Source organism: Protobothrops mucrosquamatus, unplaced genomic scaffold (assembly GCF_001527695.2).
Source record: "Protobothrops mucrosquamatus isolate PMUCROS unplaced genomic scaffold, P.Mucros_1.0 scaffold394, whole genome shotgun sequence".
NCBI classification, from domain to species: Eukaryota; Metazoa; Chordata; class Lepidosauria; order Squamata; family Viperidae; genus Protobothrops; species Protobothrops mucrosquamatus.
The window spans coordinates 670,023-682,134 of NW_015386725.1; the positions used below are offsets into that span (position 1 = coordinate 670,023).

General features: G+C 40.5%; 1 protein-coding gene and 1 long non-coding RNA gene across 2 annotated transcripts in view; one reads left to right on the top strand and one right to left on the bottom strand.

Moving 5' to 3' along the window:
* LOC107287494 (CD59 glycoprotein) overlaps nt 1–5,835 on the bottom strand; it is a 6,532-nt gene extending 697 nt beyond the window's left edge. Inside the window, exons 1-3 of the mRNA XM_015816015.1 lie at nt 5,693–5,835; nt 2,602–2,688; nt 1,909–2,004 (exon numbers count right to left, since the gene is read on the bottom strand). Of these exons, the coding sequence (XP_015671501.1) occupies nt 1,909–2,004; nt 2,602–2,665 (160 nt within the window). The 5' untranslated portion in view covers nt 2,666–2,688; nt 5,693–5,835. The remainder of the gene's footprint in view (nt 1–1,908; nt 2,005–2,601; nt 2,689–5,692) is intronic.
* Nucleotides 1–11,748, top strand: part of LOC107287495 — a 16,034-nt gene extending 4,286 nt beyond the window's left edge. Inside the window, exons 2-3 of the long non-coding RNA XR_001548872.2 lie at nt 2,866–2,907; nt 11,390–11,748. This is a non-coding gene — a long non-coding RNA (uncharacterized LOC107287495). The remainder of the gene's footprint in view (nt 1–2,865; nt 2,908–11,389) is intronic.
* Nucleotides 11,749–12,112: the final 364 nt, after the last annotated feature.

Here is a 12,112-nt window from a genome sequence, read left to right on the forward strand (position 1 = left end):
CTGTTTTCCCATTGCCGGCAATGGGTTTCGTCGTGACACCCCTGCTCTAAGATGTCGTTCGAAAATGAGCATCTGCATTATTCAAAACACAGGTCAGTTTGCTCACTTTTGAAATTTCAATTTGAAATTCAAACCCCTAGAATTTCACATAAGCCTACCTGCTTGACTCTTTTAGGGGTTTGTGGAGCTGCTGGTTCCTACTAGAAAAATGGCTTTTCCAAGGAAAGCACGTGGGAGTACAACTCTGTTTAGTCCACTATTAACTTTGCAAAACTATTCACTGTTCTTCCAAGACCTAAGGATTCTCAGCATCAGTTCTCCTCCACTTCCCTGCTTGCCTGGGTATTTATATGCATGCATATGTATCCCTTTTCCTTTTTTGCTCTTGTTTTGCTTCTTTTATCTAATTAAAAATAAAAACAGGAAAAATGGTGTCTTATTTTGCTTCCATTGCAAGACTTCTTGCAAATTATGCTATGCACCAAATTATGCTATGCACCATGTTTCTTAATTTGTTTTTTTTTTTAACCTAACAATTGAAAGATCAAAGTGCGGCCTCTTTACCACAACCCATCCTTATCACCAAAAAGCATTCTGCTTTAAGACTGCACAGGTAGCATATGCCAGCTTATCCTAAGGCATTAAATAAAACATATAGAAGGAAGCCATACAAAAGCCATATCTAAAATACATTTTACATTTTAGTTTTTAGTCAAAGTGAGGCCTGCTTGTAGAGGAGGATCTTTACCTGTATGAGATGGAAGGGACTGTATAAGTATAGAATTAGGTTTGGGGAAGACATTGGATATGTGATAATACCTTCACTGCAGACTTAACTGACCAGACTGAGCACTTTGGCAGAACCAGCTGGGGTAGAACTTGTGTAATAGAAAACAGCACTGATGTGTGGAAGAACAGTTCCTGTGGTCTAAAGGACTGGAGTTGTGATGGTGCAGAATGGAACAATTGAGGGCCCAATGCATGCTGGAAATCACACATTTGATTTTTGTCCCAGGACAGGATATTCTCTGCCCTTCGTTAGGGACAGACTGCTTTTTGGCTTCCTGGTGCTACCAACAAGCTTGTAAATTCTGACAAGATGGACAGAAGCAATACCTGAGCATCAGTCCTCCTATTTGTTTAGAGCTTCCTGGGAGGAGACTTTCAAGATGCTGATTGTCATGTGTAAAAGCCGCATATGGCATATGGACTAGTTATCTATGGGGCTGTCTCTTTCCTGTGGTTTCTGCCCATCCTGTAAGAACTGACAGAGTTGGCTTGCTGCAGATCCCATTGATTAAGCAATGCAATCAATCTTCAGAATTCTCTGTGGCACTTTCCTTCTGCAACATCCTCCCTGGAGATCTGTTTGATCTGCCATCTTACAGAGTTACCAGTACTTTTTAAAAAAGTGCTAAAAACATAGATCTTCCCCATCCTAGAGGTAATGTGATGGTGTTGGGAGATGTCTTTGTTTTTATCTCTGCAAGTGGGGGAGAGACCCAGTTTAATCTAGTGACTGATTAAGCAATGCCATCTTCTAGGATCCAGTCAGAATTCTCTGTGGCATAAAGCCAGCTGTGTGATTTAGGGCCAGTCATGCTCTCTCAGCCCTACAAAGGAGGCAATGGCAAACTATTTCCAAAAAACCTTGCCCAAAAAACTACAGGGATTTGTCCAGGCAGTCACCAGAAGTCAAAAACAACTCAAAGGCATACGTGCAAACAGTGGGGGGCTGGGGGGCAGTTGTTGTTCCCTCTAGGTGACACTATATATTGAAATTTTATTGCTGACAGCATTGTGTGCATATTAAGTTGCTCAGAATAATTAAAATCAGTCTAAAATCATATTAATAAATTTATATATTTCTTCAGAAATTAAATATAAAAGATAAAGTAATATACTTACCATGATATACTATAACGCAAGTATCTTGTTCACCTTTGCAAGTTATGTTTCTGTCACAGTTAGCAATTGGACAATTGTAGCACACTAAAGCACTTCCTAAATAAACAAGGAAAAAAGAAACTAAACACAATGTTCCCTTCTGAAACAATGTTCCCTTTTGTTTTCCTGTTGGAAAACAAATTATAAGTAATCCTTTTGTTTAGCAATTGTTCAAACTTTTAACCATGTTAAAAAACAGCTTTGTGACCAATCCATGTATTTACAACTATTGTAACATCATTCACAGCTTCACAAGTGGCACAACTGAACAAGTAGAGTTCAGGTTTCCAAAAATCTTGCCAAGGAAACTGCATGGACTTGTTCATATAGTTGCCAGGAGTCAAAACTGACTCAAAGACACACACAAAAAGAAAAATAACAAAAGAATTCCCTTGAAACTGGATGTCTAGGATTGCTCCAACAATTTGCCTCTTTATAAAAGACAGTTTCATACAATTCCAGCCAGGAATCTGTCATTCAAAGGGATATATTTTTTTCTATCATTATTATATCATCCATATAATTCCAAAGCATCAAGCTAAAACTCAGTCAGCCCTTGGAATGATGAGCCACCTTCACTTCTCTGTTCTATTCTTCTGGTCCCTGCACTGTTATCATTCAGTTAGCATTTACCGTTGGGTTCACTTTACTTACCTGAATGGAGAAACAAAGCCAGAACAAAGGCAGTAATGCCAGCAGTGACCAAAAGGGATTTCATCTTCTTTGTGTCTCCTATTCAACCTACATAATAAAAAAAAAAATGTTGTCCTATCAGATGTTCCAAAATAAATGCAATAATCTAAACTGAGCAACAGTATTTGTCTGCCAAGCCTCAACTTTCTATATTCCATGTCATTATGCCAGCCTTATATAAAACTTTTATGAGTGCTAAACAGGAATATATTTTTTTCCGGGCAGGTGACAGAACATTCATGAAAGGCAACAGAATCGAGACTGAAGGTAAAGCCTGTTGAATTATTAGTCTCTAAAATGAAACCACTAAAATGAAACATTATTTCTACTAAATTTGAAAGTACTTTTATGTTGTATATCAAAAAATTGGAATTTATCACAATATGAAAAAAATGTTTACGTGCTTAACACACTTCATATTACTGTTTCGTAAAGACACTCTTGCTGAGATCTCTCATTAGCTGTATCATTTAAATTGATTTTCCTGCATAACCACATGGGACTTTTGTCTCATAACAATCAGAATCCCAAATGAGTACGAGCATTTTGTGAGTCCAGCAGTACAAATGCCAATTAAATTGCACAGTCGCATCACTCTTATTGGCGGTAAACAGCATGATGCAAAGTGCAAAAAGGAAGAAAAAATAAAGAAATGAGAGAAAACAGCTAAAATTAGTCATCAACACTATTAATGATATATTTCCATACAGTTCCATCCTTTTTGCTACCACACCCATATATTGCTTCACACACTGCTTTTTCTTAAAACTTCTCACCTGTTTTGTATTAATTCCTTCTAGCCATATTTTCAATTCTTTCTATGCACATCCTTAACATATTAACAGTAAGTGCTTCATGTGGCAAGTTGCCAACGCTATACTTTATTAAAACGTCATATGAAGGTAGTTAAAAGTACAGTATGTCTATGCTGCAGCACCAAATTTAGATTTAAGTATAAGCTAGGGCAGACATGTCAAACACAAGGCCCGGGGGCCGGATGCGGCCCGCGACGTGGTTTCATGTGGCCCACGAAGCCATCCTGGAAACAGTGAGGGAACGGCCCCCTCTGCCTTGGCCCTGGCTGGCCGGGAGCCAATGTACAATTTTGTGGTGGCCATCTATGCTGAAACCATTCAGTCTTAGCTCCACAAGGCCGTCTGGAAACAGCAAGGGACCGCCCCCTGCCGCATCAGCCCCGCCCCCTGGGTGCATGCTGGGGAGGTGTCACCCTTTGTGAGGAATGAAGAAATGCACCATCGCCTGGAAGTGGCCAGCAAATGGCCCTCGCCTACTTCACATATCCGGCTTGATGGGCTCCGGGGTAGGGGTTTCAGCATGCTCTTCCAGTGGACTATGCCTTGGCGCTTGCTGTGGTCCCACCCCCTTCTGCCAGAGACCCTCAGATCTGTCCCACTCCTGCCCAGGCCCCTACAGGCACCCTTGACACGAATGATGTAGAGCTGGCCACGCCCATCCAGTAGGCCATGCCCATCCAGTAGGCCACACCCACCCTGGCCACACCTACCCCCCAGGATAACCGTAATGCTGATGTGGCCCTCAATGAAATTGAGTTTGACACCCCTGAGCTAGGGCCTCACAATTTTTTAATGTATGCTTTACTTGTTAAGTTTTAAAATGGCAATAACTGCATAGCATATCATTGGAGGAAATAATTCATTTTGTGAAAGTTCCCCAAAGGCCTTAAAACCTGGCTCTGTTAATTGGCCTGGAGCCAGGATAGGGTGTGTCATGCTGGAAGTGGTTAATGGATTGAGAAAAGATTCTGCCTCCACACCTTGTTTGTATCTTTCCCCCTTCCTTAGCCATTTTTTTGTCCTTTTTAATGGTAATATTATAATAGAATTCTAAAATTTACATTTTAGGAGGCTCCCACTCTACCGGCCCGTATATTTAAATTATTTATTTATTCATTAAAGTGAAGACTCCGTAGTTCCTTCTTTTTACACAATTTAACATATACCCCAGCCAAAAGGCTAAAACGTTTGGTCAAGTAAGTTCAGCCTAAAAAGTGAAATTAGTCCCCAAGAGTTGGGTGGCAACTTTAAGACTTGTGGACTTCAACTCCCAGAATTCCTCAGCCAGCAAAGCTGGCTGAGGAATTCTGGGAGTTGAAGTCCACAAGTCTTAAAGTTGCCAAGGTTGAGAACCCCTGCAAAAATGCTTGTTATTCATTTAAAAAGCATATTTTATCCTGCCTTTTTTCCCCTCTAAATAAGTCTCAGTCTCAGTTTGTCTGTCTGTCTGACTGTCTGTTGATTGAACATCCAGTTTTGAGCTTTACGCAGCCCCGGGCGACCAGGCGTCGTCCCGAAAAAGGTGCGCTGCTCTAAAGAGCTGAATGCAACCCGCCAGGTTCGCGCCTCCATTAATATCCTTTTTTGGAACCGAGTCCCAAATGCTTGTCCGCTTCTACCTTTCCGCGTCGGCTTGAAGGCGGCCACCCGCTCCCCTAACTTTCTACACTAAGCGAAGAAAACGAGCTGGAAAGAAAGAAAAGAAAAAAAATACTCCGAGGAGAGAGGTGGTTAAATTTGGATTTCTGAGCGAAACAAAGCAACTCGGCAGGCCAATTCAACGCAAGCCGCTATTTTTATCTTTTTTCTTTTTTGGAGGAGGCTCCTCACTCGTTCGCCATTTCTTTTCGGCCTCCTGCTATCCAATCCCAAGCTAAAGCCCAAGACTAAACGCAAGCTAAAGCCCAAGACTAGCACGCAGTGTTTCTCAACCTTGACCATTTTAAGGCATGTGGACTTCAACTCCCAGAATTCCACAGCCAGCATTGCTGGCTGTGGAACTCTGGGAGTTGAAGTCCACATGCCTTAAAATGGTCAAGGTTGAGAAACACTGAGTCTAGGGTCACTCTCCACGCTATGCCACCGATAAAGGGACCCGCATGTGGCGGACTCAAGCTAGTATCCGGCTAGCTAGCGGGTTTAAAAGGAGAATTGGAGAAAGCCAAACTCAAACGCACACGCCCCGCTAGAGGCCTCGTTTTCAAACGGGGAAAAAAACACACCCAGCGAATACTTACAAGCGAACGCTTAAACGACACGCAGACTCCCAGACGAGAAGACGGATCACCAGGGCGTCACGGGAAAATAAGACCACCGCCGCTGTCAGACCACGCCCGGCGCTGTCAATTCGGGAAAGTTAAATGTATCCGACTCGGGCGAGGCGGGGCCAACCTATGTTAGTTTTCATTGGCCAGTTACAGGCTTAGCGTCCCTGATTGGCTGTGTGTCATCAAGTTCGTTAGCTAGATGGAATGCAGAATAATTTCTTGGCTTTTCGCTGCCGTGCTGAGACCTATGGGGAGATATTTGTGGGATTAATCACAAAGACCGAGGAGAGTAGTACGTCATAATAGGAATATCAGCGCGGGGGGGGGGGAAGGGACAGTATATTTCAATACATTTTAAACATTTTATTCCAGAGTGCGTATGTATGACAGTTACAGTATAGCTTAACGGGAGCCTAAGATGCTTGCTCGTTTGCGGGACCCTCTCCTAAGGGACTTCGCAATGGCCAATTCATGATGACGGAAGCTATCACATGATATGCAGTATTGCCCCCACGGGCCGCGCTCAGAGATACTTAAACTATGATTAAGCTGACTATTTAGAAAGCCTTCGGAATAGATAATAAACTCGGGCTACATTCCGAAGGAGGCTTATCTAGATGTGCTTCAGAGTCTGATCTGGAGCAGTATGAGAAGACCTAAACCAGTGATGGCGAACCTATGGCACGGGTGCCAGAGGCGGCACTCGGAGCCCTCTCTGTGGGCACACGTGCCGTTGCCCCAGCCTTACTTCCGCTCGCAACCCCCTCCTCACCAGCAGCCCCCCTGGAGGAGAGTCACCCCTGAGCGTGGCCCATATGAGAAGACCTAAACCAGTGATGGTGAACCTATGGCACGGGTGCCAGAGGCGGCACTCGGAGCCCTCTCTGTGGGCACACGTGCCGTTGCCCCAGCCTTACTTCTGCTTGCAACCCCCTCCTCACCAGAACCCCCCTGGAGGAGAGTCACCCCCGAGCGTGGCCCATGCGGAGCAGCGCAGCCAGGGACATGGCAGCCAGACAGCATAGACAAGACTCTGCCCTCACGCCCTATCACGCACACTTGATGCTGCGGGGCGCAGGCAGAGGGCGTGGCTGCCATGGTGCTGCTGGGCTGGCTGGGCGATCTGTGGCGGGCCCTAGAGGCGATGAGTGGCCCCGCAGCCAGGAAGGGTGGGGCAGAGTGGGGATGGGGCAGGGGGTGGAGCGGGGGTGGGGCCAGTTTTTGGGCACTCGGTCTCTAAAAGGTTCACCATCACTGACCTAAACAGAGATGACACCACCATTTTTTTTTCAAGATACTTTACTCTGCGTACCAATAATGTGAATTACACATTGAAAAATGTGAATTTCTACTGCTGCTTTTTATTTCAAATGTCACAATATATGCTGCATAAAGCTTTAAACGTATAAAAACTTTGTTAGATGAGAGTTTTTAAGTAGCAAAAATATGTTTAGCATACTGTATTTCGATTTCCTATCTTGGATCCAGTTAATGCCAGAAATCTGAAACATTATTTTAAAGGACCATACAACAGGGGGAAAGAAGTGTAAACTTAATTGAACTTGACAAATAGCATATTGTAGTATGAAAGAATAGGTTCTATTATGCAAAACTAAGCCATTAGATCAGTGGTTCTCAACCTTTTTAATGCCGCAACCCCCAACCGGTCGTAAGTTGAGGACTAAACCGGTCGTAGGTCGAGGACTAAACCGGTCGTAAGTCGAGGACTACCCAGCCGGTCATAAGTCGAGGACTTTCCTTGCCCGGGAGCGCCGCGCATGCGTGGTTCCGTCCCCTGCGCCAGCCGAGGCGTAGCTGGCAAGTGGCAGAGATGGAGCAGGCCGACCACCAGCTGGCCCAGCTCAAGGGAGGTAAGGCACCCGCCGGAAAAGGGGAAAAAAATGGCGGACAGCCTTGCTTGGCGACCCCCGTGAAATGGTTGATCGACCCCAAATAGGGTCGCGACCCATAGGTTGAGAACCGCTGCATTAGATCTATATTTTTTCCCCTTGGTAATTTGATAATTGTTAGTTTTCTACCGCCAATAAGCAAACTGCAGTTCAATTCTCTTGAATTGTGTCTGCTTTTCATGGCACAATAATCTATGATTTAATCAGTGTTTTCCAAATTAATCCATTGGCAGTGTTGACCCAGTGCCTTGTATCAGGGTCTTGCATATGGAATCTTACTGAACACGTCCTTGTGTCCTTGACTTGGTTTTGCAAACCTGTCATAAATTTTTTGCTGACTGAAGTCCTTGCTTGAATAGACAGAATGTACCTCACTTAAGAAGATTGAGAAAAAAATTGTAAGTCTCAGATAACATGGGACAGAGGTTCCTTCTTACAGATTTTTCTCCAACAGTTTTAATATCTCTTTTTTATGGATTTCCCTCCCCCCATTGTTCAGATATCTCTAATTTGGTCTCCTTTCTAATTAACTTTTTTTCTTAAAAACATTTTGGTATTTCCCATGAGAAGCTTGAATTCCCACTCATGTTTCCAACTCCATGCTTTCAGTACCATTAAAAGAGCAATCTTATACATCAGGTTCCACTGAATTTATATAAACATATTTTCCCCTCCCATAGGGCCATTAGCTCTGTGCCTCTGATGATTTCTCCTTTAGTTGCTGGGAAAAGCAGAGTGTAATCCAGGAAGGTTTTTGTTTTGTTCCGATTTGTTTGTTTGATAAGGTGAATACTGACCTGATGAAAGACTGCAAATCTTTTAGACATTGCAATTAATAAGTAGAAATTTGGACTTTTTTTAATCCAGAGTGGGGAGAAGTATCTGCAGAACATATCTTTCTTTCTCTTTTATTGTCCCACATTTTAACAAGTACACATGTACTTTACTCTTTTGTCTGATCCTCTTATCAGTATAATGAGATGGACAACTCTGTATGCATGCATTATCAGAAATAGCAAACAAAATCTTTATGTTCATTTTTGTCTCCTTGCTATTTCAAATATAAAGCTGCAAGAAGCAAAAAGGGAGCTGGACGAAAGCAAAGTGTTTTGTGCTAGCCTTTGGAGCTGCTGTACCTTCCTCTCTAGTAGTGGAATATACGTGTTAAAATAGATGGAGGGCCTCAAGAAATTGGAAATTAGTCTTTTATTTTCCTTTTTTCCATCCTTATCCCCCTTCCCTACTTCTGTCAACTACCTTTGTTCAGCTCATCCATTCCTACAGCCCTCCTGCTTTTTCCCAATCATTACTCAAAAAGTAACTCAGCTACATTCCATGAGGGTAGAATGCTATGGGGCAAATGTTGTGGGGGACATCCAATCTGATACTGACATATATTCCTCTTGTTTCAGGATAAAAATTTATCATGGGGCTGCAAAAGGCTTTAAGAAAAAGAGGAAATAGATTTGAACTTGTAAAATAAATTTAATGAATATACAAAAGCATAGTTAGAAATGAATGTTTAGATCTAAAATGTCAGAAAGTCAAAATTGATGTCACTGAGGCTGTTTTGAATAGCATAAAAGTAATGTTTCATAGATTAGTACAGTTACCATGTTATCCTCTAATGAACCGTGATAACAGAAGAACCAGATAAGAATTTGAAGGAGAGGGGATGTGCAACATTCTTTTTTTTAAAAAAAAAAAAAAGTTTTAATGGGTTTTTTTTTACATATCACCATCAATGTTTGGTAAACAGTGTATTGTCTGGGTTTGTATTTACAAATAACAGTTTCTATAATTCCATATTCCACATAGTAGCTTTCCTTGATGTTCTCTTCTTCCAATAATATTCTCTTTTATCAACCTTAAATTAGTACATTTCTTGATAATTTTAGAAGATAACAAATATCTACGAATATCCCCTACCTCATTATTAAGCTTCTTTTCTAATTAATCATCTAGATCAGTGGTTCTCAACCTATGGGTCGCGACCCCATTTGGGGTCGATCGACCATTTCACAGGGGTTGCCAAGCAAGGCTATCCGCCATTTTTTTTTGTCCGCCATTTTTTCCCCTTTTCCGGCGGGTGCCTTACCTCCCTTGGGCTGGGCCAGCTGGTGGTCGGCCTGCTCCGTCTCTGCCACTTGCCAGCTATGCCTCGGCCGACGCAGGGGGCGGAACCACGCATGCACGGCGCTCCCGGGCAGGGAAAGTCCTCGACTTACGACCGGTTGGGTAGTCCTCGATTACGACCGGTTTAGTCCTCGACTTACGACCGGTTTAGTCCTCAACTTACGACCGGTTAGGGGTCACGCATTAAAAAGGTTGAGAACCACTGATCTAGATCACCTTGTCATATATCCTGTTTTCAGAGTTCTCATTTCAATTTATTTTCCCCAAAGTATTCAAAAGAAAACATTTTTACCTGTTAAAATTTTCTTAGAGTTACTTACACTTATATATTAAAGTCTTTTTCCTCATATGAACCAACACTTACATTTTTCATATCTTGAAACAGAAAGAACAAAGGACAGAAATAATATACTGTCAAAAAAAACATATCCCTCTTGAACTAGAATACATTTATAATCAGTGTTTCATTTTCTAAGCATATTCAAGTCTTCAAAATCCATTATATTTAAGTATTTAGTACATTTTCCTCATATAAATCATCCCAAATATTTTTATATTTCTCATATCATAGACAAAAAATACTGTATTGCTTAAGGAGCCTATCTCTTCTAAGCTAAGATTCATTTGTATTCAAAATTTTATTTCTTTAACCATATTCAAACAAGTGCTTAGTCTTTAAGTATTCCATCAAACCCATCATCTGATTTGTTAATTCTGGCTTTAGCCCTTTTTTTTTTTGCCAAACATTTTTCCTAATCAGTATGTTCCATTGAACCCCAAGATCTTCCTATGGTTTTGTAGTTGTCAGTACAAAAGTCAATTAGAATGTTTTTGTGGGAATATTCCTCAGAGATCTTTTTCTTTCTTTCTCTCTTAGTTTCTCCCTTCACCTTTTTTCTCTCGTTCTTGAAATCTTGATGTATAGATTATCTTTTCCGTGTCCAGTATTTCCTGGAAGCTTTTCTCCATCTGGATTAAATCACGGTTTCTTCCATTATTAAATTCCATCTCTTTAAGTTTCTTTCCACTAGTTTATATTCAATTATCTGCTTTACTTGATCTTTTTTTGTTTTCTGATCATTTGTTTGTTGTGATGTTAAATTGAGAATGTATTCATTTAAGTTTTCAAATTTATTTTTAATTTCCTCGTGGTTTGAAATTAATGTCATTTGTATTTGTTGTAACATAACATACATTTCCTCCTGGAAAGTATTTATTTTTTCTTGATACGTTCTTTCTGCAGACCTCTGATGCTCCATAATGACCAAAAATCAAAGTTTTCCTTTCTCTGCCAATTGCTTTAAAGTCACAGTTTAAAAAGTATTTATAATCCAGGAATGTGCAACATTCTGAAGGAATGCTATCCTTGAAAATAATATTCTGCTAAGTCATATGAATGGATGGGTGAGCACAAAACAATTGATTAGGCCATTCAGACAATTAAGAATAAATTAGAATGGTGAATATTTAGTCATTGTCTCCTTAGTTTCACATACGTGGCTTATTTATATGTATTTATGGCATTAATGATATGGAGTTGAAATGAACATTATAATGTATGTGTATGGCAGTATAGGTTTATGCAGGATAAGTATGTGTAACCCAGATTTTTCCTCTTCAGCAGGTTATTGAGAAATTATGAATACAAAAAATAAAAGGTAAAGTATATTTGCTGATTTAAAGAAAATATGGGATGAAGTGAATAGACTTGAAATAAGCAACACTTGCATAGTTTTACAAAAAGCTAAGTCAAGGAGGTCAATTTGTATGCCTTGCTAGAAAGTTTACTAAAAATGGAAAAACAAATGGAGACATTTTTAGTTTCACAAATGTTGGTAGAATGCTAGTGGGAAGTATTTAGTCTGTTACAAAAAAAAAAGAATGTGGAAAAAAGTGAAAATATGTTTCTGTCCACATTATTATATAGAATTGAGTGATGAATATATCAGGAAAAAGGTGAAAATAATTTGAATAAATTTAAAATAATCCTTGATTATTTAAGGATTTATGGCAAAACAAGATATGACAAAAGCCAGCATAATTGGGTTATGAATTGAAAACAAAAGTGAGTAATTATTTAAAAGTAGTACATTGAGATTCACACAAAGACAATGAATGAGGATCTATCTGCAGAACAAATATATAAAATACATGGGTCAAAAGTAAGTGGAAAAATTAGAAAAATGTAATTCAATAAAGGTAAAAACTTTTTAAAAAGACAATAAAAACAATGTAGAATGTATTCACTAGAAATCCTAACTATATGACCATTTTCAGAATATGACATCCTTAAAGCTGTAGTATAATTAGGACTGGTAGCTCCTTGGTGCTTTCAAATTAAAAT